Source organism: Dermacentor andersoni, chromosome 9 (assembly GCF_023375885.2).
Source record: "Dermacentor andersoni chromosome 9, qqDerAnde1_hic_scaffold, whole genome shotgun sequence".
NCBI classification, from domain to species: Eukaryota; Metazoa; Arthropoda; class Arachnida; order Ixodida; family Ixodidae; genus Dermacentor; species Dermacentor andersoni.
The window spans coordinates 75032661-75057319 of record NC_092822.1 but is presented as its reverse complement, the minus strand read 5'-3'; the positions used below and the strand labels follow the sequence as shown (position 1 = coordinate 75057319).

Below are 24659 nucleotides of genomic sequence, written 5' to 3'. Positions count from 1 at the left end.
GCGTGATGCTGCGCAGCTCATCCGGGCAACTCTCCCAGGTCCAGGGTCAGGCACAGGTCAGCGTTCGTTTTGGCGACAGGGAAGCAACCCTTCCCCTTTACTTAACGAAGGGGTCGTCGCCGACGCTGCTGGGCCGAAACTGGATTCATGTACTGGGCATTCGTCTGCCAGAGTACCCGGAAGCCAGCTTGCATGCGATGCAGAGCTGCCAAATCTGCCAGGAGCATCAGCGAGCCTCGCGTAATGTGGAAAGCACCTCCTGGCCGTTTCCACAGAGGCCCTGGTCCCGCCTACATGTGGATTTTGGGGGCTGTGGCGGTGGTGGCGGAGCAGCCTCCCTGCGCTTGGAGGACCTGCAGAGCCAGCTCGAGGAACAGAGGGAGCTGGCATCGGCACGGCTGCTGGAGCTGGAGCAGCTTCAGCTTGACCACAAGGAGACCCTGAAGACGGTGAAGCGGCTGCGGATAGAGCTGCGGTCGCTGCCCAAGAGCCTGGTGGTGAGCACGGCAGAGTACAAGGGCCTGCAGAGCCAGTTCTCAGTGCTGTACAACGAGAGCCGCAACAGGCAGCTCAAGAGCGAGGTCTCCCGCAGTAAGCGCAAGCTGCGCAAGGCTCAATCAGAGAAGCTGAAGCAGAAGCTGGCTGCTGACCAAGGATGCCGTCCCGGGCCTTTGCCAGAGTCGGGAGCTCCAGTTTTCGCCAGGAACTTCCGTCCTGGCTCACCCTGGTCTGCCGGACAGGTGGTGTCTCCTGCCAGCGCCTCATCGCTGCTCGTCCGCATGCCAGATGGGGCCATGTGGCATAGACACGCCCACCATGTCAGACCTCGCCTCGGGACCTGGCCAGCACCCTCGACTGCCACTGAGTTCCAGCCCGCAGGAGGACTAGCGGCAGCACCAGTCGCTTCTAGCGGAGTACCACCTACCTCGGAGGCGGCAACCGTAGCCAGTGGTGCTGCGGCACCCGTTGGACCGGTGTCTAGCTCGGCACCACTCACGAGGCCGACCACTACGGACCCTCCGGATGGAGCGAGGCTGGCCCAGGCAGCACCCGGCGTTGCCACACCCGACCCGTCGACACCGGTGCCCAGGCGGAGTACTCGACGGCGGAGGCCACCAGACCGTTACTCGCCTGGGTAGCAGGCACCGTCGACCCAGCTAGGGTGGAGGCAGAGCCTCATAGTGTGAACTTGGACGTTTTTTTTTTTTATTTAACAAACAAACTGGGGGTGAGGGGTTGTAGCAAGTATGTGACGCCCCCTCGGACATAATCTTGGTTAGCCCGCCAAGCTCGGTGGCCTGCTAAAGCTCGGCAGGCAACAGTGGTCACCCGCACCACAATAAACACCGACGAGCACGGCAGCTCGCCGGTCAGTAATCTTTCAGCACCACCACGCTGAGAAGCCCTCCCTTGTTCACGACCCGGGGTGGATTGTGACACTGTTGCTCTAGTTAGGCATGAATTTGCTTATCTAGATAACATGCAACTACACCTTGCCCTTGGTCCCTCCCGATTTTGTTGCCTTTCTTGGCAGTGTGAAACTTATTTCCTGTATTTTTGTTAAATTTCTTGCGTGATCTTGTAGTATGTTTACTTGTGACACATTTTAATAATCCTAAGCTGAAAGACAGCCCCCTTGTCGTCCCCACTTTTCCTTGTCTCCATTCTTTTCTTTCTGTGCTGTATATAGTAAAGCTATACAAACAGCTCTGTAATATTTCATAGGCTTGGTATTTCAGTCTCTCATGGCAGTGACTAAAATGTGGCATTGAGGTGTTAACCAACAACACAACATATGACGATTTGATGATAGTGCGGTGTACTGTTGTTTGCACTTGTACACGTGTGCACTGCCAAGAAAATTTATGAACATTTTTTGTGACACTGGGCAGAGCAAGAGTAAAATATGAGAGATGCTGGCAGGTACATGGCAGGAATTCCAAGAAGCACCACAATGTATTAAACATCTAAGGGAAGGAATGAGTGACTGGTGAAGAAAGAGCACACCATGAGAGTGCACCATGCATGCATTGCCTGAACGGATCTTTTCGGCCAGGAAACAAACGATTTTGCAAGACCTTTACCAAAAGACAAAAGTTCTGAAAGGAATACATTTAGATGACATTCAGAACCTAAGGCCAATATTGCAGCAGCTCTGGAGGCAATTCCAGACGAAAAGGTCCAAGATTGTTCCCAGCAGTGGAGCAGGCACTAGGTGCCGGTTAGTAATTTCTGAAGAGGAGTGCTCTGATGGTGGCCACAGCGTTATTCAGCAGTAAGGTGCAAAGCTTATTTTCTAGGATAACCTGCAGCACTTCAAGTCATGTGCAGTGCACTCAACAAGGACGCAGCTGCCATCTCTCTGTTGTCCCTGACCTTGAAAGGGAGCTTGCCTCATGAAAGTCTCTGCTACCTCTTTTGGTGGCACAAGTGCAATTAATGCAAGGCAACATCTTAGTACTTGAGCACTACAGCCTAGCAACATTTACATGATGAATCGGAAACAAAAATTGAGTTCAATGCTAGCCTTTAAATAGTTTAAAAAAAATAACTGGAGTTCCAACGCCTTACAATGAGCAATGCCACAGAAAGGGGCTTCTTCTAAGTAGCAAAGATTAGCGAGGTGAGGCTCTGTTGTGTTTAATATGTGGCGAAATCAATCAATACAGTCATGGTTTTTCCTTTCAGTCCTAATGGCAGTGCAGGCTTCAAGAATGCAGTGACTCACCACTACCCTATTATTATGTGCTTGGTGCAATAAAAGACTACAATAAGTAAGGAATACGACAAAGATGATGATGCCACCCAGTAACGCATGTGAGTAGCCCACAAAACTGCTTTCACAGAATACTGTATAGTCAGTTGTGGATGAACCATCTACAGAACCAAATAAAGCTTTCAGCTCACAGTACTAGATTACCGACAGTTAGATTCACATATTGAAAAAAAAAAAAAAGTCCAGTCCATAATCCATAATGACATTACATGTGACACAAGAAATAAACTGGTAGAAGGGTGCACTTGTATTCTGAGGCATAACTGATTTCTGGTACTACATTACTAAATTCAAATGAAAGCTCACTTCTGCAACTAACTGAATGTCTATGCCAGTACAGCTACATATATCACTGCAACATAAGCAAAGTCATGAAACTTCAATTGTAAAGCAAATCTAGTTTTGGGCAAATCTACCAATTGGGGGACATCTTGTGAAAGAAAAGCTGGCAAGAAGTTCACCAAGTGCATACTGTAAACATGCACTACACTGAGGATGACCTCAGAGCTGAATAGAAAGTACAAGGTAGCAAATCATCAAATATTAAGTATATTACAAGGACAAGCAAACACACTAACACTACAAATAAACACAGTTGCTAACAATAATACAAGACACACGTGATCAGTAATCTTGATGCGGTAAAGGCTCTGCTATGTGTTTGCAGTGCCTAGAGTCATTCAATATTCTCAAGCGGAATGTGGTTAAGTTAGTACCATTCAAGATGCTCCTTTACATACAACACACTGTGGTGGTGCGGAATGGTGGGGTGATGAGGTTAGCGCAGTCTACAAAGCGACCGCAGCTGTGCCCTTACCCGCCATCAAAGTGGTGATATGTAATCAACAAACTCTCGTTTATTTTGCTGCTCTAAAGAAAAAAAAAATAAAATACCAACTCTCTGTAATAGAGAAACTCACCATACACTTATAATAATAATAATAATAATAATAATAATAATAATAAAAAAAAAAAACAAGTGGGGGCCTGCACCACGCACAGAATTGCAAGGGTGAGCTATCGACCAATGAAAATATTGATTTTTTTCTATTAATCAGAAATATAAAAAGGAAGTAAATAAAACAGCAGCAAACGATAACTGACAGCCAAAATTTTAAATGGTGACAACAGGGATTCGAGAACTTGAATGGGGTAAAAGAACATAATAGCAGATTCTATTCGATGAGTCTGGTGGTTGGAGAAGTTTATTCCTTTTCTGTATCAAGAATACATGTTGGTTCAGCTAATTCGGGGCAAGATAGTACATTTCCATTGTTCATTCGAACAGTGCTTCAAATCAAATCGTATAGACATATCACCATGCACCACAGTAAGCGAAAATTCTCCCAATCGACTATTATTTCGCAATACGTGAAACAGGCACAAGAACCGGACCGTGACGCGTCCACCCACCTCTAGCTGAATTTTTTTCAAACCACACAAGTTATCGCATGGCCTCCGAAATAGGGCGGCACGAAAGTGCTATGCAGCGCCATCTCGGAGGCTATTGTATTCGTGGTCTTACGCACCACCGTTATGAACGCTTATGGGTTGAGTATATCGTTGCATTCATACGTCTGAAATTAAGGTACATTTTTTTCCATCACGACGCGGAACGATATGGAAGCCTGCGAACACAGAGGCGCGGATGCGAAAGCAGGCCCTGAAGAAGCTGCAAAGTACGAAGGCAAATTTATTGATTCTTAAAAAAAAAATCAAACAAAGCAGCACAAGGATTAAGAACTAGTACTTTAATCTTCAATAAGAACGATAACGGAAAAGGCACAAAAACAACAATAACAGAACCGAAAACCAACGAGAAAAGAAACCGAAACCAAAACTCCCGACATACACGCAGCGCCATCTGCTTCCTGTTGTATGTTTTTCCGGTCTGCCTCGCAGTCGTTCGCTCGGTTCGCTCAGGAACGCGTCCCGACACTTTCGAACGCTTCGAATTTGTGCGTTGTCGACGGCCGCAAAAACAAGGGATCAGAAGACAGCGAGGGAACGCTTTCCTCCACCCGCACACCATGGGCGACGCGGAGAGCGGAGAGCTCGGTGTGCCGACGACGCAAAAGCCGTCGAAGAAGCCGCCGCGATCGACGGCGCCCGTCGTGGTGCCCAAGAACCCGTACGACGTGCAGCGCCTGAAGCTCGAGCGGCTCATGGAGCACCCCGAGCGTCCCGTCATCATCCCGGAGCCCGCCAGGCCGCGGGCGCCGCACGAGGCGCCAGAGTTCGTGCGCAACGTGATGGGCTCGAGCGCGGGCGCCGGCTCGGGGGAGTTTCACGTGTACCGTCACCTGCGTCGCAAGGAGTACGCGCGCCAGAAGTACATCGACCAACGCGCCCACGAGGACCAGCTCGACGTGGATTTCCGCGAGCGCGTCGAGCGCAACCGCCGCGAAGCCGAGGAGCGAACGGCCAAGAAACGGGCCAAGCGGCAGCGCAGGAAGCAGAAGCTCAAAGAGCGCCGGACATCGGGCAAGACATCCGCCGGCAGCGGTGGGCAGGGGGGCGAGGACGACAGTTCGTCTGAAGAAGACGAGGAGGATGACGCAACGAAAGGGTCAGAGGCAACAAGCGCCGCAAGCGAGGAGCAAGCAAGCAAGCAAAGCTCTACAGAAGACGCAACGCTCTCTACTGCTGAGCCGACGGAGAACTACGCAGCAGCGGATGTCCCCGTGTGCGACCCAGACGAGGTGACCCAGACGACGGGCAAAGAGGCTGCCGGCAGCGGTGAGCAAGCGGGCAAGACCGACAGTTCGTCTGAAAAACAGGAGGAAAGTGGCCAGACGTCGAAAGCGGCCACAACAACGACGCTTCCAAGTGCTGAGCCTACGGAAAACGCCGCAGCAGCGGATGACCCCGCGCGCGACGCCAATGACGAAGCGACAGCCGACAACGACGAGCGCGCAGTGAAAATTGAACCGGCTACCGGCGATGCCGACCAAACGGTGGACTAAGTGCGGATGTTAACAGTCGACGCATTGTAAAACCTGCACTCGGGCAGCAAATGGCCCCTTCGTCGAACCCTGTCGACCAGCAGAGACCGAAATGAAACGGCATCCCAAAGCCAAGGCTTTGGGACCACACGGGAAAACGCCCCCGCCTGACTAAAGTAATTGTGACAAACTATGGTGACTGCGTCAGACTTCCCGAAAAAGTTGTCTTCAGTGCCACACACTCTCCCGTGTAACGGTTTGCAAGTGTAAGTGGTGCGTGTGGAGTTTTTTTTTCGTTGTGTGCGTAGCAAACACACGTCTGTTAAAAAAAAACTTTTTGTTATAAAGTTGATGCAGCTGTGTGTTAGCTGCTGTTGCAACCAACCGACTCTCTTCCAATGTTCACCCACACAGTGCCCTCACATTTGGCACGCACTAGCCAACCTTCAAAAGTTTAAACTTGGTGTTGTTGCCAATAGCTTGTGTGGAACCTGTTCACGTGGTAATAGAAGAGCTTGTGCATCCAGCACGTGCATATAAGGCCAGTCTGCAGGAATGCATGACATTCGGTGCTACATTTATATTAGTGGTACAACATCTTCCGCTGTACTATGCATCATTGTGTGGCGTCAAAGTTATATGACTGGCACTCTTTGGCCACCCCTGACTCTTATGCCAAAAAAAAACAAAAAAACATGCATCATCATTATCAAGTTACGTGATAGGCACAATTTTGCAACATCCATAGCTTTCGCAAAGCCATTGTGTTGAGATGAGAGAGAACATTATTTGATTATAACCTACGCAAGGAGCCAACTTGTTGCTCATACTTGCTCCACACTCATTTCGCAGACGTGAGATGTAGTGTGAGTAAACGGGAGGCGAGTGCGGGCGAGTTTCAGAGGACGTCAGTATGAATCTGAGTGACTGTCGGTAAGTGTGAGTGGATCACTACGTATGTGAGCAAGTGCTGGTGAATGGGTGCCTGCAAGTGTGAATGGAAGTGATTATAGTATAAACCCCATGCAAGCGATCTTGCACGCGACAGCGACAAGCGACGCGATGGAGATGGCTGTCGCGTTCGCTCGTCGCCTACAAGTTGCACCCCATGCGAGCGATGACTTCGAGCGACGTCTCCCCAATGTTGCCGGTATGAGGGCAGCAATATAGGCGCCGAAACTAGCGTGACGCGTGCTTTATTACCTTAAGCTGATGTGTTTTACTGTAAAAAGCAGCATAAAATATTTATGAAAGTCTTGCAGTAGGTTCTTATCCTTGCACGTATAAAAATTCAATCGTTTGCTCGTTCCCTGCGACAATCTGAAGTACTTGAGTTATGTACATCCAGTTCCGGCTTCGCGCTATTGGCTAGTCGCTCATAGCACTTCTGGGCGACAAGACCGAGCGATCTGTTCACGTGACGGCCCGATCTGTCGCTCGAAGCCGTCGCTCGTCGCTGTCGCGCACAAAATCGCGCTCATGGGGTTTAGCCTTATAAAAGCGAGTGACTGATGTGCGAGTATGAGTGGGCACAAGCAGCAACACAAGTACACAGCCTGCGAAAATATTGGGACGTATCCACTTATTCTGCCAAGATATGGCAAGGAGCCTGTCATAGTTGTCTTTTAAAAGGGCACTAAAGAGGGAAGTCATTTAAGTAGTATTATTAAACTACGTGTCTGCAATGCCAAAAAGCCTCACTTGCCATGAGAGGATGCTTTGCAAGCAAGAAAAGAATGCAAGAACAAAAGACAGATGGCTACACTATCTTAACTGTAATGCACCAGCTCACTATGATAGTATGTTCATTTTGACTATGTCTGCTTGAGCCTAGATAATTTTAAGGCAATTTGCATTCTTAGGATACTTCACACACTTTCTGGTATATGTGTTCTAACCACTTCCCCACCAACTTGGGTCACCGGGTAGTACATGGTCTAAAGGGTAAAGCATCAGGCTGTGGTGCTGAGGACACTGGGTTCAAAACCATCATCATCATCAGCCTGGTTACGCCCACTACAGGGCAAAGGCCTCTCCCATATTTCTCCAACAACCCCGGTCATGTACTAATTGTGGCCATGCCGTCCCTGCAAACTTCTTAATCTCATCCGCCCACCTAACTTTCTGCCGTCCCCTGCTAGGCTTCCCTTCCCTTGGAATCCAGTCCGTAACCCTTAATGACCATCGGTTATCTTCCCTCCTCATTACATGTCCTGCCCATGCCCATTTCTTTTTCTTAATTTCAACTAAGATGTCATTAACTCGCGTTTGTTCCCTCACCCAATCTGCTCTTTTCTTATCCCTTAACGTTACACCTATAATTCTTCTTTCCATAGCTCGTTGCGTCGTCCTCAATTTGAGTAGAACCCTTTTCGTAAGCCTCCAGGTTTCTGCCCCGTAGGTGAGTACTGGTAAGACACAGCTATTATACACTTTTCTCTTGAGGGATAATGGCAACCTGCTGTTCATGATCTGAGAATGCCTGCCAAACGCACCCCAGCCCATTCTTATTCTGATTATTTCCGTCTCATGATCCGGATCCGCAGTCACTACCTGCCCTAAGTAGATGTATTCCCTTACGACTTCCAGTGCCTCGCTGCCTATTGTAAATTGCTGTTCTCTTCCGAGACTGTTAAACATTACTTTAGTTTTCTGCAGATTAGTTTTTAGACCCACTCTTCTGCTTTGCCTCTCCAGGTCAGTGAGCATGCATTGCAGTTGGTCCCCTGAGTTACTAAGCAAGGCAATATCATCAGCGAATCGCAAGTTACTAAGATATTCTCCATTAACTTTTATCCCCATTTCTTCCCAATCCAGGTCTCTGAATACCTCCTGTAAACAGGCTGTGAATAGCATCGGAGAGATTGTATCTCCCTGCCTGACGCCTTTCTTTATTGGGATTTTGCTGCTTTCTTTATGGAGGACTACGGTGGCTGTGGAGCCGCTATAGATATCTTTCAGTATTTTTGCATACGGCTCGTCTACACCCTGATTCCTCACCTACACCCTGATGGTTCAAAACCAACCGTTGGGCAAACTTTGAGTATGTACTGCTCTTCAATGACAATCAAAAACCTTTAACGTTTCTCCAGTGCTGTTGGAAAGTCCCAGCATGACACGTCTGAGTTTCTTAGTTTCAGCACCCAAAGCGTCCACTTTTGCTAGTGTTTTGTGATGCATCTACTGGCATTTTTAATGTAAAATTTTACACACACACTGTTCCACATCTATGATATCTGAAATAGGCTTCTTATGCGAACCAAAACTTTGTTGCAGTTGGCCTGTAACGACTTAACAGAATGTGTTGTGCTGCACAATTTTTCTGCAGTAAAGAAAATGATAAAAAATTAGGTTAGAAGAAACTGATTTGCACTGAGAGGCGTCCAGTTAAGAGTAAAAAGTGCAAATGGTAAATTAATGTGACTAGTATTAATATACATGTCTACTCAAAATTTGAGAAATAATGAGAACTGTTGAAGTATTCATGGTAACAGCAGCACAAGACCAGAGAAATGCGCAGGGCAGCTATCTTCTTGTGCTGCTTTTGCCATAAAGATAAACCAACTCGCCCAGTTTTACACCTTGTTGAAGTACGAAGTAGATGATGGAGAGATTAAATTTAAGTGAAGTGATTATGACTAAGAAAAAATGATTAGCAAAAAATGGCTTATGAGAAAACAACATTAAGATAAAGAATAGGATGGCTCAGTTCTCTCGGATGCAAGATTGCAAAAGTTAAGCACTGCTGTTTGTATTCCTTATGATTAGGATAACGAATAGCAAGCATTCTTTGAAACATTTATGCATGTTTGTTGCAGTTGAGATGTGTGAAGTGTGCGATACAGTGCTGTGGTAGGAGAAGAAAAGAAGGACAAAGTGCACGCGTGGAGTGTCAAGCACGAGAATGTGCAGCGGAAGAAGTTAAAACAGAAGGAAAGTGACCCAGTCGGGAAAGTCCACAGAGTTCCCAGGGGCCAATAAGGCAAAGACAAATCAGACAGAGTGGCAGAAAGGCAAGGCACGCTGGCAGAAGAGGGTGAGAGTTCCAGGAAACAATGCAAGGGTGAAGAGCGGCCACCGGACTGAGAGTTGAAGACAAGCCATTGGTTTCCAGACCTGAGCCTACAGGACTTCACCCAACCGGGAAGTCCAGCCAACCCTTTCCCAGGTATCACTATTGTACCCGATAACAGATTGCTACCCGAGTCCGGCAAACTTCTGCGGCCGCAGGCAGAGTGCGAGTAGTCGGGCTACGGACCCGAGTTTGCACCCGGATGCCTGGCCAAAACGCCGCCTCTATCTGCCGTGCCACCAAAGCGCCTGCGTCCCCTCTCCAAGCCAGAGCAGCCACACTCTGGTCACTGGCTCATCGGTCAACTACATCGACACTGTGGTGAGACCAACGTCACTTCTTTCGCCACCTCGTCTCCACCCCTACGCATCAAACTGTTGCACGCGCTCACACTCATAGTCTGCCCCTAACTCAAGTGCCGTTGGTATTATCATAGCCTTGAGTGTATGTTATTTCTTGCTGTGAATATTTCGTTGAGTGTTTATTTTATGTGTTTCTCTCCACACTAGTTGCATTAAAAGTTTTGTTTGCGTTTTGCAAGAAACTGCTTTGTCCTAATTCAGTTCTTGGAGGCTCCGCCTCAGGGAATCATCTGGCACAATACAGACACAAAAGAACCTGCATCACACAGTGTATTAAACAAGTGGATGAGACATGACTATATTTTCTGTTTCTAGGAGAACAACAGTTTGCCTGCAGAGTATGAAGTCTAAAATAAGACTTGTTGTTGGGCGAGTTGGTTATGGTCGACATAAGGCATTTCAGCACAATCAAGGAAACAAAATGACCGAGAAGGAGGAGAAGAAGACAAGGGACAGGGCCAGCACAATTTAAAGTCTAAGTTCTTCGAAATTGTGACTCAGCAGATTCAATTGTTCAGCAGCAGCTCTGAGAAAGTTGTCAGCTGCATTTGTACAACATCCCCGATACCCTAACATTCATTGGCTGTCACATTTTGCCAGTGTATTGTTAGCAGTGGAAGAAACATTCCAGCATATATACTGTGTGCTGGTGCAGGTAAAACCGAATTAATTTCGTGCAGACGATTCCTTGCAGCACTTTCAATTTTTATCGTACTGAAGGCATTTGCAGGCCTTACACATCGAGCAAGAACAGGTGCTTATGTTGGTGGTATCTTTCTTTTTAAAGCTTGGCCTTTGTGTGCGCTAACACCAAACTTCCTATTGCGGTGACAGGCGACACTTGGTATCTCCGGGAGCATCTTTCTAAGGTGTTGATTTCTTGATAGTTATTAAACAGCATTTCTGTCGAATATTATTTATACTTGGCAGAGCATTGGAGTTTATTATAAAGGCTAGTGGCTGTATTGAGTATGAGTTCCAGCTAATTCCAACCTCCTTTCTAATTTAGGTACATCCTTACAGGCTTGATTTAGGGTGTTTTGTAAATATTTGTCCCGAGATATTAAAGCTTCAGTAGTTCTTTCAGTTTCAGTAGAGTAGCGCTGCCTCAGAAAGCAGTGGCTACAGTGTGGGTTACGGTGTACTACTAGGTGACCATAAAGCAGCACTGAGATGAAACAAGTTAAGCAAAACCAGTAGCATGATATAAAATAAGAGGACTGAATTAGGCAGCAAGCAAAAGACGTGCTTTGCCACAGCAGGTTGATAGAATGCCGCTGTGAATGTTTCATGTAATCTGCATTGCAAAAGATAGAATTGCAACCTGTATTGTGAAATACAGAGTGAGTGCCATACCTCTGTCACACAGAAACAAATGTCACTTCTGTCAAGCAACATTAACCCTTTGAGGTTCGAATTTTTTTTAAAAGAACTTTCCCAGATAGTCAAATTACTTTATTCCAGGTTTTGAATGTACTCTACAAAATGAGTAAAGTAGGGAATAACTTGTAAAAAAAAATCAGGAGCAGTATTTTGGTGTCAGCATCACTCACAACTGAAAAAGGTTCAATAGTATTTCAGAGTGTGGTATTCCTTGAAACATGGGTCCATACACACTGCCTTATCACAGTCTGTACACATAAAATGCGTGTGGACGAGTTGTGTTGGCACACACATAACATCTTCTCTGAGTGCGGCTGCCTTGGGCAGAGGTCTGAGGCACCCTCTCTGGGAAGTGGCGCGCCGTCAGTCGCAGCGGATTGTCTCTGGTTCGTCTTCTGCGCCTTGGTCGTTGGATCTGGGTCTGGTACTGCTCCAATATTTGGGTCGTAACTCTCTTTCTAAACACAGCAAGCTTAGCCGGGGTGCCAGTTCTCTCGCGGTAGAGAATAAATGTGTTCAGCAGTGACATGTCAAGCAGGTGAAAAAAGAACTTCTTGTTCCATTTCAGAGTTTTCTGATGCTTTCACTGAAGCTCAGCTGCATGTCTACCCTGTCGATGAGTCCTATTTTTTTCGTGTATTCAAGCACACATGCAGGCTTTTTCTTTTTTTTCTCCAGTCGCTCTGTCCACCTTATCCGATCTTGCGTCTGGGGTCCATGCACTGATGTCAATAGTGACTTCGCGCTTGTCGCACCATTTCAAGGCAAACAGAGTGTTTGTGTGGAAACTTTCTATTTCACCCTTCATTTTCTTTTTGAAAGAGGGTAGGCCCTTCCTGTTGATTTGCACAGTTCCACATGCGTTTGTTCTGTTGCTCTTCAGAAATTCATGTAGCACTGGGCTTGTGAACCAACTGTCCACAAACAGAGAGTGCCCTTTTTCAAGAAATTCTGCCAGAAGGTCAGCAACAACAGAGCCTGCATAACCAAGGTCCTTTCTTTGGGCCAGGCTAACTGTAGCTCCTGTATAAACTAGAAACCTCAGTACATACCCAGCTTTCACATCACACATAATGAACATCTTCACTCCGAACCGGTGTCTTTTGGACGGTATGCACTGTTGGAATGAAATGTGGCCTCTCCAAGGCATCAGACATTCATCAATACATAAATCCGATGGCCCTTAGGTGATTGGATTTCTCCGTTACGAAACTGGAGTGCCGGACGCGCAGCAGAAGAACAAAGCGGTTCACGGAAAAAATCTCCCAAAAACGTAGGGTCACCAGCATCAGGTCCACCAACCAATAGTCCCACAGGGTGTTCTTCCGCACTATGTCCATAAGTAGCACTATTTCTAAGAAGCAGTAAAGCTCCAGGAGGTCCACAGCCGCCCAGGTTCTGAGCTGCAATGCGCTGGAGTGACATATGCCAGCTTTTTCATTACCGTACTTGTTTGTTTCCGTGACGATGAGCGACAAAAGTTCTGCATTGAAAAACAGTTTGAAATAATCCAATTCGCTTGCTTCTGGCGGGAGCAGAGAGGCCGCAACCTGCCCTGATTGCGAGTCGTCAAAGGTGAAAAGAGGTAGCGAAAAATCACCAGTGTCCCACTGGGTGACATCGCGCCTTGCCCGCTTTCGAGATGCTGCGGCTGCGCTGTGGTCGGAGGTTGAACTAGTTGAATGCAGTTCGTCGTCCGACGATGAGCTGTCCTCTCCTGAAAGCAAAAAAAAAAAAAAATAAAGTGTCTTCTGATTCAGACTCGGTGAATGGAGCAAAATCGGAGTCCGAAGAGTCATCGCTGTCGGCGTCAAGAGAACGGGCAGTGCGTTCGGCCATATTGCTGCTTTGCTGTGCATCTGAAGAATTTGAAGGAAACTCAGTAAAGAAGGAGAGCAAGAATACTTCGTTGGCGTCGGTGATAAACAAGCTAAGTATGGCGCCAACAAAGATAGAAATCAATTTCCATCACCCCTGCAAGGGAGTGCCGATAAACATAAAAATCAAGTTTCGTGCGCCTCCGTAGCAATCACGCGGCGAAAGTGAAACCACGAAAGGGCATTACCACACATCGCGCGACACGCTGAAGCTATAGATCAGTTCTGTTTATCTCCACAAGGAGGTAGCAGAATCAAATTTCAAACGCTTCGTCTAAGCCCTAGGAGGTGACAGCAGCTCCCAGTGAGCATGCATCATCATTACAGCGCGAAACTTCAAATGGAGGTTTGAAAACCTTATTCGTATGGCAAAGACCTTGTGGGACAGAAAACTGCTACCGTCCATATACGGCAAAACCCCTCAAAGGGTTAAATACATCTTCTGTTTACTGCCACACAGAGATATCTATAATGCCATTTTTATGATATACTAAATTCAGAACCACCTATTCACTGCCACATGAAGATATCTGACTTCTGGGAGTGAAATTGAACATGTTGCAGAATCTAATGAGTGTTCTACACTAAAGGGCTCTAGAAAACAAATACCATAACAACAAGTACCACAGTGCATAAACAAATGCCATCCAACTATTAGGTGGCCTTTTATGTTTAGAATACAAAGCTACCATGTGTTTTGCCTGGTTAGTGACACAAAGCATCTCTACATGTCCATGCTCCACCAGGCCAGCAATACAGCTTGTCAACAAGTTGTACTCATGCCTGCTTTGAGTCCTGCCTGGTCTTGTTAAAGGTGTGACGTAGCAGGATGGACACGACGTCAAATGACGGTGACCGAGTGCCACCAGTGCCACAGCGGCGGCCTTTATAGCATTGCTGCGAGATATCAAGTGGCAGTTTGCAACCCAGTCCGGCAGCTGCCGGCTGGGCCCCTGTCAGGAATTAAACTTGTCCAGTCTTCAGCCTTTGCCTCATTACAAAAATGCCCCTCACCGGGTTTGACCCTTTTAAACAAACAAGCACAGCATACACACGATGTGCTGATGATCGTGTCTGCAAGGTATTACAGTGCTACGCACCACACACAGCTGAAATTTTAAGCTAAATGCTGTGTATCTTCGCTCTAGTGGAAGCTCACTCTCAGCCACAGTCAAGGTCACACGCACAAATGCCTCCTCGCAGTGAGTGTTTAGTCACTCACTATGACTTATCATCCAATGTGGAAGGCGTAGTGTCGCAAAAAGAAGAGAAGGAAAAAAAAAAGGAGGCAGGAAAAGAACACCGCTTGGGAACACTATTAGAGACATTGGGAGAGAATGTCTCCATTGGCAATGACGCTCGCCTCATGGTGGCAGTGTAACAGAACAGTGAATTTCTTATATCTGTTTGATTCAAATATGTGTACTGCCCCATCATTCCCATGCTATGGAAAACATGATCTTAGGGCGCTAAAAAGATAGACACACACAAGGGAGAGACACACTGATTTATTAAAATAGAAGACGGAGCATGGTGCAATTCCTGTGCATGTGCAACTCAAAAGATGTCGTATTTACTCGAATATAGGCCGGCCCCGATTCTAAGCCGACCCCCGAATATCTGAAGCAAGAAAAAGAAACTGTACCTAAAATGAAAACCACATTTATTGAATATGAGCATGTCAAGCTCATTCTGCATCATCATCGCTTTTGTAGTCCGATGAATGCCATCCTCGTTGCGGCACACGTAAAAAGCATCTCCGGTTGCACCCTCCAATGACTGACACTTTTCTCATCGATGCCAAAGTCCTGCCCGGCTTGAACATTTGACGATGCCTCTGCGGCTAGTAAACTTTCACTTGAAAGCAGTACTATAGTGACATTGCTTGTTTGGTGCCATACAATAATGTCACACCGCATGCCGAACGACACAGGCACACAGGTCAAAATAGAGACTTCGCTCACGTACTTCAGTTGGCTACTGGTGCACCTAGTAGTGGCTGTGATACAGACTTGTTTAGATGGTGCTAGCTAGGCACCATACTTATCAATTTCAATTAAAAACTGGCGTGTCTTTTTTAAATCTTCGAATCTAAGATGACCCTGGAGTTTGGTATATGATTGTTTGAAAAAAAGTTATCGGCCTAGATTCAAGTAAATACGGTATGATGTGACATTAAAGGATTATCTCTGCAGCTACATCTGTGCTTCAAACAAGCACTTCTCAGAAGCATACAATGTGACTGAGGTACCATTCACACACGTGGTACCTTTCTTTTTGATTTAGCGTAGATCAAAGAGTTCACGAGCAGTTTTATTGCCACTCTTACCCCGTATGGCAAAGTGCATAAAATATGGCTCACATGCACAGGCATTGCAATGTGCGCTAAGACGTGCACCATCCAATTTGTTTGTTAAAATGCTCCCACCTGAGAGGAATCTGGTAGACTACCTCAACAGCACAGCGCACAAAATGCTTAGCATGCTTCTTCATGCACCCTTGTATCTCAGTACTCATGACATGACGACATGCCTGGGCAAGTTTGTTGGAGGCGGAAAAAAAAACCCAAAAATATGGACACCGTACCTAGCCGATACCTTCTTAAGTTGTGGCTAATTTTATGCATGTATGGAACAAACTCAGGTCTACCACGTCTATTCTGGTAATGTCAGACTTGGAACTCAACAAGGTCCTTTTATACCGTACAGTGAACAGATTCGGCTATGGCGTGGCAGAATCTGTTCACTGGCCAAATCTGGCCAAAGTTTAGTGCGCTGATGTAAAAAACTTGCCTGCATTGTATGAACATGGTTTACGCAGTGCTGACCCAAGGCATAGAGAGGCAATACTGTGTTTCACAACCTTTGAGTGGGCCAAGTTGTACGGGAGGAGTCCTTTCTTAATGCGCCGATTGTAAGCAAAGCAAGCATGACGAGGTAAAAACGTTAGGTTGATGTGCAAAAACTGTAATGTCTTAGCAATAGGCACTTCAAAGTTAAAAGACAGTCCCTGTTCACATCGCTTGAAATCGGCTAAAACTAAATTGACGGCCTCCTGAAACGCCACACTGGGGAGTCGCATCCTAAAGGAATGAAAAAAATCATCAACATACCTAAACACTTTAAAAAAGGAGAGGTGAACTGTGCGCATCTTAGCATGCATTACAATGCCCTTGCACGTGTGAGCGATACTGTACGCTCGTTACCATACTGGGTAGGAGCAGCAATAAAACTGCTCGTGAACTCTTGGAGACATGCTACATCAAAAGGAAAGGTACCACATGTGCGAGTAATACCTGAGTCACGTTGTATGCTTCTGAGATGCACTTGTTTGAAGCGCAGATGTAATGGCAGAGATGATCCTTCAACGTCACGTCGTTTCTCTCGAGTTGTGCGCGTGCAGTAACTGCACCATGCCCCATCTTCTATTCCAATAAATCAGTTGGTAGTTGGTGCTCTGTGTGTCTCTCCCTTGTGTGTGTCATTTTAGCGCCCTAAAATCATGTTTTATAAATCGCACCAACTTGCCCAAAAAGAAGTTCTATTCCCATGCTAGCTGAGCCACGCTTGCAGCTCGCACAGACACTAGCACCAAAGTTCCCTCTAGTAATATTGTAGGAAACTTTATGTTGCATGCGTCGAAGAATGAATTAGCAAAGTGGTTAGTCCAGGTGTGGGCTACCATCCTGTTTTTAGTGTTGAGAAATTCTGAATATCAAGCACGCTATGGACCATACGGAGGACAACATGTGGTTCTTCACAGACAGCGATAAAGTGTTTCTTGGGCATGACGACGATAGACATTAGGTAAACAAGTTCACTGGTTTTGTCTTTTTCTTATTGCCAGAATCACAGGCATGCTACGTTTTACTTGCTAAAGAATTGGGTGCACATTAAATTTGCAATTTGTTCAGGAGCTCTAATGTCATTTCTGCGTTAGTTTTGTACTCTGAAACCATAAAAGGCGGGAGAGCGCATGATTCGAAGATGCGTTCGAATCGGGCAAGTACGGCCAAATGAATCAGCGGTGTGCTTCTGCATTTTTTCTGCCTCTTGTTTAATTCGACCCACCAGATAATTCAATCAATTTCGTTGGTCCCATTAACGGAAACCGACTGTATAAAAGTCACCTAAAATTTTCACATTACACTTTCCGACACCTACTTAAGAATCGCTGTGCACGTACAGCCTGACCTTTCTTTATGTTTTTTATTCTTTAATATAATTGTTATCGCTATCTTACGCAAATTACATTAATCTTAGCTGTGTAGCACTAGGTGGAACCTGATGCCACTTAATGCATCAAATGTAATGGACTACATGATATGTTACATTTTCATGAGTGATAGGGGTCTCACTGAGCGTAAGAATGCACTAGCTAGTGCTGTCAGTGCTTTACACATTGGTCAGCAACCTGCATCTCTTCTAGTTGATGGGAAGTTATCTGAACTGGGAAGTTACACTCACGTTTGTAGAACTCGGCAATTGGAGTGATGCCTTGTGGCAGGAGGGCATGAACACGGGACAGCACCGTAGCACCTTCGCTGAGACGTGCGTCAGCATTCCACAGTTGCACTATGTCATCCTTCTCTCTCACGCACACAGACACCCCACATATGTCATCTCCTGCACAGACAGACCAGAGCACGCAAGACTTAGAAAAAGCAAGGCTTTTGGTTTGCATCTTTTTCATTGCACATATTGTCACTGTTCATTGTGTCACACTGTCTCTGCTTCCCCCACTTCTTTCAAGTCAGATTCAACAAGCTCATTCAAACTCAACCTTGTAAGGTTTAGCAACTCTGGCAACCTCACTTTTGAGCTCACAAAATTTTAAGAAGCAATAAAATTCTGCTGTTTCACCTGACAAAACCCAAAACCACAACCCAATTTTAAGACACACTGTAGTGAAGGATTCTGGATGAATTTTTACCAACTGCATTTCTTTGATGTGCATCTAAATATAAGTGCATGAGCTTTCTTCCATTTTGCCCCCATGAAAATGTGGCCGGTGCAAATGGAACCAAACCCGGTACATCAGGCTCCGCAGTGCAATACCATAGCCACTGGGCTACAGTGGCAGGTACCTTGACCTCATTTCAACTTCAAAGGAGATCATAGCAGTGGTGTTTGCATAGTGCACGAAAGGAGGAAAGGAAGGTCAGAGACGAGCAAGGAGAGCTACTAACTGATCTTTAATTGCAGACGAGCATGATATACATATGCGCGGCAAACAGGAAAACACAGAAAAGGGGGATATGCAGAGCCAGCACATCACTGATAAGTCAGATCACTTCACGTGCCCACGATTGCCCGGCACATGGCCAAGTAATCTCGCTCAGATCATGACAGAGCAATGGAAGGGGTGCTTACGCAGTGGTCACCTAGATTGTGAATGTACTCTGCTTCTATTATTTCTTGGATTAATGGCGACCTATGCCTTGCCAATACCACGCACTGATGAAGGAGAGGGGTGCACTTTCAATCCCGGCAATGAATGCCAAGATGCCCCTGCACCGTATTGCACACATTGTTCCTGCGCTCGAGCAAGCGGTCATTGAGGCATCTGCCAGTTTAGCCGACATAAGTCTTACCGCACTTCAGTGGGATCAAGTAAATGACCCCTTCTACGCACGGGATGAAACCTGTCTTGTTCTTGATGGAGCATGAAGAAAAGCTGTGTGGCGCATTGACTCGCTTCCATAGCTTCTGTAGTTTTTCTGGAGCCGAGAAAACCACACAAAGTCTAGCCCTGGCCAATCTTCTGTAACCTGTGCAAAATGCTGTGCACATACGGCAAAACGACAGGCCAGGTCTTTTCAGAGATGTCCCGCTTCTCGGGCCTATGTCCTGGTTGCACGACCTTGAGCAACTTTTCAGCCACTGAAGAAAGCAAGTGCACTGAATAATTGGCTTCTACCAGGCACATCGCCTGTTGAGAGAAACTACTTAGCGTTGTGTGGGGGCAAGATTTCTTGAGGGCGTTGGCAAGCCAAAGGTTAGTGATGCTCCTCTTAACTAACTTTGAGTGGGCTGAGCTGAAAGGCAAAAATGGTTTACTGCTTCTTGGTTCATACATCCAGCAAACATGTGTAGGCGCGAATAAAAGCTTCAAATCAAGAAATCGTAGGGTGTTTGAGTCGGGTAATTCAAACGTGAGACGTGAGAACAAGCGGCTTCAGGTACTCACGGAAGATAGCCACAGTATCTGAGGATATCTTCTGGAAACAATCACTGTTAAATTTTACAAGTACTAAATAATCATCAACACAGAGGCAAACTTTGAGTGTTACTGAGTCAGTAAGCTTGTGGACCAAGGCACGATCGTAATAGGGAAGAAAAATGTCACTGAGAATAGGCGCCAAGCAGGATCCGATACATACACCACTTTTTTGTATGTGGTTGTTGTCATTCCATGACACAAAGGTGGCCTTCAAATAAGAACAGCAATTCCAGCAAAGCTGCTTTGTGAATACCCGTGCATGTTGGGAAAGCAGAAGACGTGATTGTGTCCCTACATTCTTCTACACACAAGGGTAGCTGGTCATGCAGCAGAGAGTAATATAAATCTTTAATGTCAATAGACCCTTTCCTATTTTCGTGCGCTATGCAAACACTGCCGTTATGAACCATGACCAACTCGCCCAAGCCTCTACCCTAATACGCTTCGAAGGAGAGCTGACAAATATTTCTGAAGTTGTTGAAGCTCTACTACAGCCGAATCCACTTATAACGATACTGGTTTTAACATTATATCGGTTATAACAATGAGAAGGTGCTGCACTGTGAACTTTTGTCTGTTTTCCATGGTAAAATAGCCTGCTTACTACAATGCCCTAATGCTGCGTTATCGGTTATAACGATGCAGTCTGGCTGCTGGGTGTCTGAGCCAAAAGGTGGTGAAAAGCGAAATCGTTGAAAAGAAAGAAAAAAGAAAACGAGAAAGTCGAGTCGCTGCACGAGGGCTGCTGCTCCAACAGCCGCCGCACGCCTCTCCACCTATCACCCTTCCACCCCTCCAAACACAAATGGGCTGCGCCCCATAGCTCTGCGGCACCCCACCCTCCGAAACACGAATGGATCGCACCAACTATGCTGCTCCCAGATTGCATGTATGTTGCTCGCTGGCTCCTCATTCGGTACAGTTCTGCAAACAGCTTAATCACTTGTGTTTGTCTTTGTTGGTTGCGTCGAAATAGTTCCTGGCCACGTGGTTCCTCAGCCTCGTTTGACTTTCCGCCGAAATGGAAGATGGCGGATCCGCCCGTTCATCATCGGCAATGCATGATATTGCCAGTAAGAAGAAAGCGCTGGAAAGAAAGATTTGGAAACTATCTATTTTATATGTGCTTCTAACCGAAGAGGCGATCGTCATGAACATGCTTGCGTCAGATAGCAAAGGCGACGACGGCAGCGATGATGTCCAGGCTGCCTCAACGTTGTCCTCACAGGAGGGCCTGCAGATGATTTAGTCTCTCCAGGAATTCATTTTTGCGAGGAACTTTCTGCTGCACTACGTGGAGCACTTGGATGCCTTGGAGAAGGATGTCAGCAAGCTTCACGTAAAGCATGCAACGCTGACGGACACGGGGTTTTTCTCGTGTAAGCCAGTGAGAAGTACGTGTCGAGATGCTTGTGGCGATCTTGCCTTTTCTTCTGGATTTCTCATTTCTTCTGGATTTCTCAAGCTGACAGGCTGCCGCAGCAGCTGCCTCACAATTTTTTAAAGGAGTACTGACACAAAAATTTTCAATATTGTTTTTTCCGCTGCAATAAGTAGCTATTGACCAAGTAATAACAGCATGAAACATCATTTGCTTCATACTGTGACAGGTAATTATTTGGAGTCTTGTTTGTAGCGACCAGTCCAAGTTTCGGTTTCAGAGGCAACGATACGGGCCAAAGAAGGAATGTAAACACAGTTGGGCACGTGACCGGGCAAAACTGTAATTGCACAAAACGCACACCTTCAATCTTGATCGAAGCTGCCTGCCGGCATCCACGCATTTCTATGGGCCTAAAATTTCATTGTTTTCAATCCAGAAATTTGCCTTCGCTGGATAATTCGAACTTGACCAGTCAGCCCAAGCAAAAACCATAGTTCGCAATGTCTGCTTAGGCTATTTATCCTATTTTAATGCGTGCCTTCCTATTTTTTTTTCAAGAAAATTATGTTGAAAATTGCCTGTGCCGTGCCATAGGACATGAAACTAAAAACCACCTTTGTGGCCTTTGTATGCTGTACTGCATAACAGCAGTGTACGGTGGCAAAGCTGACTTTAGGAAACCCGTCATCTTGCAACACTTGGCCGTTTTTCTTGCTAAAATATCAGGTGCGCATTGAATTCTTACTTTGTTTAGGAGCTTTAATGTTATTTCTATGTTAATTTTCTACTTTGGACACCTAGAATGTCGGCGCGCATTAGATTTGGGGCCTGTTAGACTCAGGCAAATACTGCCAAATGAATCACCAGTGCTTTTAGAATTTTTTAAACCAAAGCTTTCTTTGCCTCTTCCTCAGACTTACTTCTGGTGCTTTTTGGCCATACCTGGCTCTCGCACCATTAAACATCAAACATTTATTCATTCCTTAGACTATTCCACTGCTGCTGCTGTGGCTGCTTCTGCGGTTGTCTTGCACACGGCATCCAGAGGTGGTTCAGAGCGCGTACAGTGTACCTCACGGGGACTGCGAAAATGTCCGAACAAACAGGTGTCCGAAAAAGCAGATTAAGAAAAAAAAAATTCCTTTATTTCCAGGCACTTATTCGGGCTCGGCAGTAGGCTTGAAGAAATCGCAAATGAACCGTTACACGCTGTTCCGTTTGCGGGCGATCAGATAAGCCTATCGGTGGCTGAAAACACAGTCACTGCTTGTACATGTTCCGCATGCGACGGCAGCCTAGCACCTGGTGCGTCATCTTCCGACTCGGAGTCATCGTCCGGCGGTGCAGTAGAAACCTGAGGAATGATCTCACCGTCGTCGAGTTCTGCGCATGTCAGTACAGCAGTGTCAGCACCTGTGAAACTGTCAAATGAGACGGTGTCCGAAATCGCAATGCAACCACTACGCAGGTCTCGGCGGAACGTTTTCGGTGTCAGTAGGGAGCACATCTTATCAAAGTTTTGGGAGCGATGCAAAGGGGGAAGGCAGCTGGGGAGGATCAGGTAACAGCAGATTTGTTGACGGATGGTGGGCAGATTGTTCTAGAAAAACTGGCCACCCTGTATATGCAATGCCTCATGACCTCGAGCATACCGGAATCTTGAAAGAACGCTAACATAATCCTAATCCATAAGAAAGAGGACGTCAAAGACTTGAAAAATTATAGACCGATCAGCTTACTGTCCATTGCCTACAAAGTATTTACTAAGGTAATCGCAAATAGAATCAGGAACACCTTAGACTTCTGTCAACCAAAGGACCAGGCAGGATTTCGTAAAGGTTACTCAACAACAGACCATATTCACACTATCAGTCAGGTGATAGAGAAATGTGGGGAATATAACCAACCCTTATATATAGCTTTCATTGATTACGAGAAAGTGTTTGATTCTGTCGAAACCTCAGCAGTCATGGAGGCATCACGGAATCAGGGTGTACACGAGCCGTATGTAAAAATACTGAAAGATATCTACCCCGGCTCCACAGCCACCGTAGTCCTCCATAAAGAAAGCAACAAAATCCCAATAAAGAAAGGCGTCAGGCAGGGAGATGCGATCTCTTCAATGTTCTTCACAGCGTCTTTACAGGAGGTATTCAGAGACCTGGATTGGGAAGAATTGGGGATAAGAGTTAATGGAGAATAGCTTAGTAACTTGCGATTTGCTGATGACATTGCCTTGCTTAGTAACCCAGGGGACCAATTGCAATGCATGCTCACTGACCTGAAGAGGCAAAGCAGAAGGGTGGGTCTAAAGATTAACCTGCAGAAAACTGAAGTAATGTTTAACAGTCTCGGAAGAGAACAGCAGTTTATGATAGGTAGCGAGGTACTGGAAGTGGTAAGGGAATACATCTACTTAGGGCAGGTAGTGACCGCGGATCCAGATGATGAGACTGAAATAGTCAGAAGAATAAGAATGGGCTGGGTGCGTTTGGCAGGCATTCTCAGATCATGAACAGCACGTTGCCATTATCCCTCAAGAGAAAAGTGTATAACAGCTGTGTCTTACCAGTACTCACGCACGGGGCAGAAACCTGGAGGCTTACGAAAAAGGTTCTACTTAAATTGAGGACGACGCAACAAGCTATGGAAAGAAGAATGATGGGTGTAACGTTAAGTGATAAGAAAAGAGCAGATTGGGTGAGGGAACAAACGCGAGTTAATGACATCTTAGTTGAAATCAAGAAAAAGAAATGGGCATGGGCAGGACATGTAATGAGGAGGGAAGATAACAGATGGTCATTAAGGGTTACGGACTGGATTCCAAGGGAAGGGAAGCGTAGCAGGGGGCAGTAGAAAGTTAGGTGGGTGGATGAGATTAAGAAGTTTGCAGGGACAACATGGCCACAATTAGTACATGACCGGGGTAGTTGGAGAAGTATGGGAGAGGCCTTTGCCCTGCAGTGGGCGTAACCAGGCTGATGATGATGAGGGAGCACATTGAAAGGCGACAAATCCTAGGCCTCCCGGCACCCGCATGCCGGCATTCCCCAGCGCAGTCTGCGCGAGCACTGTCAGCGCCGTTAGACACTTGCTGCGATGTTTCCACATGCCGCGTTGGATCACCGTAACCTTGACATAGCGTACAAAGCAAACACCACCACGCTGACACCAGTCGCAAAAACGAAAAACGTGGCCTACTTGCAGCGTCGTGCATGAAGAAAGAAACAAATCAGCTGCTGAATTGTCTTGACATGGCTTACTAAGCTGAGACCGGAATTGCTGTAGCCACTCTATCGAACCAAGCAGAAACGATGATGATGAGCGGGGATTTTCAGTAGCGCCACTTCATGGGGCAGCAAGGAGGCTACATTCAAAACAAAAATGGCGTTCAGCAAGTCGAACCATGCACCAGTCAGTCAGAGTCAGTGCATGGTGCTCTTGATCGAGTTGGCTCAAGGAGTGTCCGAAAAATCAGACGAGAGATTGCAAAGTATCCGAACCTTCGGTAGTTGTTATACATTATGGTCTATAGGGAGAATGGCGGTGCTGCGAAGCAGACCAAATAATCGAGCATGTCCGAATTTTTGGAGTCTAAAAAACCAGTCGGCAACTGTATATGCATGGAAGGAGCGTGG

The 24659-nt window shown here is 46.3% G+C and overlaps 2 protein-coding genes across 3 annotated transcripts in view; one reads left to right on the top strand and one right to left on the bottom strand.

The window, feature by feature from the left end:
* LOC126528273 (eukaryotic translation initiation factor 4E type 3-like) overlaps positions 1 to 24659 on the bottom strand; it is a 49033-nt gene that overhangs the window by 4671 nt on the left and 19703 nt on the right. For both annotated transcript variants that reach the window (XM_050176167.3, XM_072284223.1), the window contains exon 5: positions 17882 to 18040. In XM_050176167.3, the coding sequence (XP_050032124.1) occupies positions 17882 to 18040 (159 nt within the window). The remainder of the gene's footprint in view (positions 1 to 17881; positions 18041 to 24659) is intronic.
* On the top strand, positions 4660 to 6106 carry LOC126528272 (uncharacterized). The gene has a single exon (XM_050176166.3). The coding sequence runs from the start codon at positions 4807 to 4809 to the stop codon at positions 5740 to 5742; it is 936 nt and encodes a 311-aa protein (XP_050032123.1). The 5' UTR covers positions 4660 to 4806; the 3' UTR covers positions 5743 to 6106.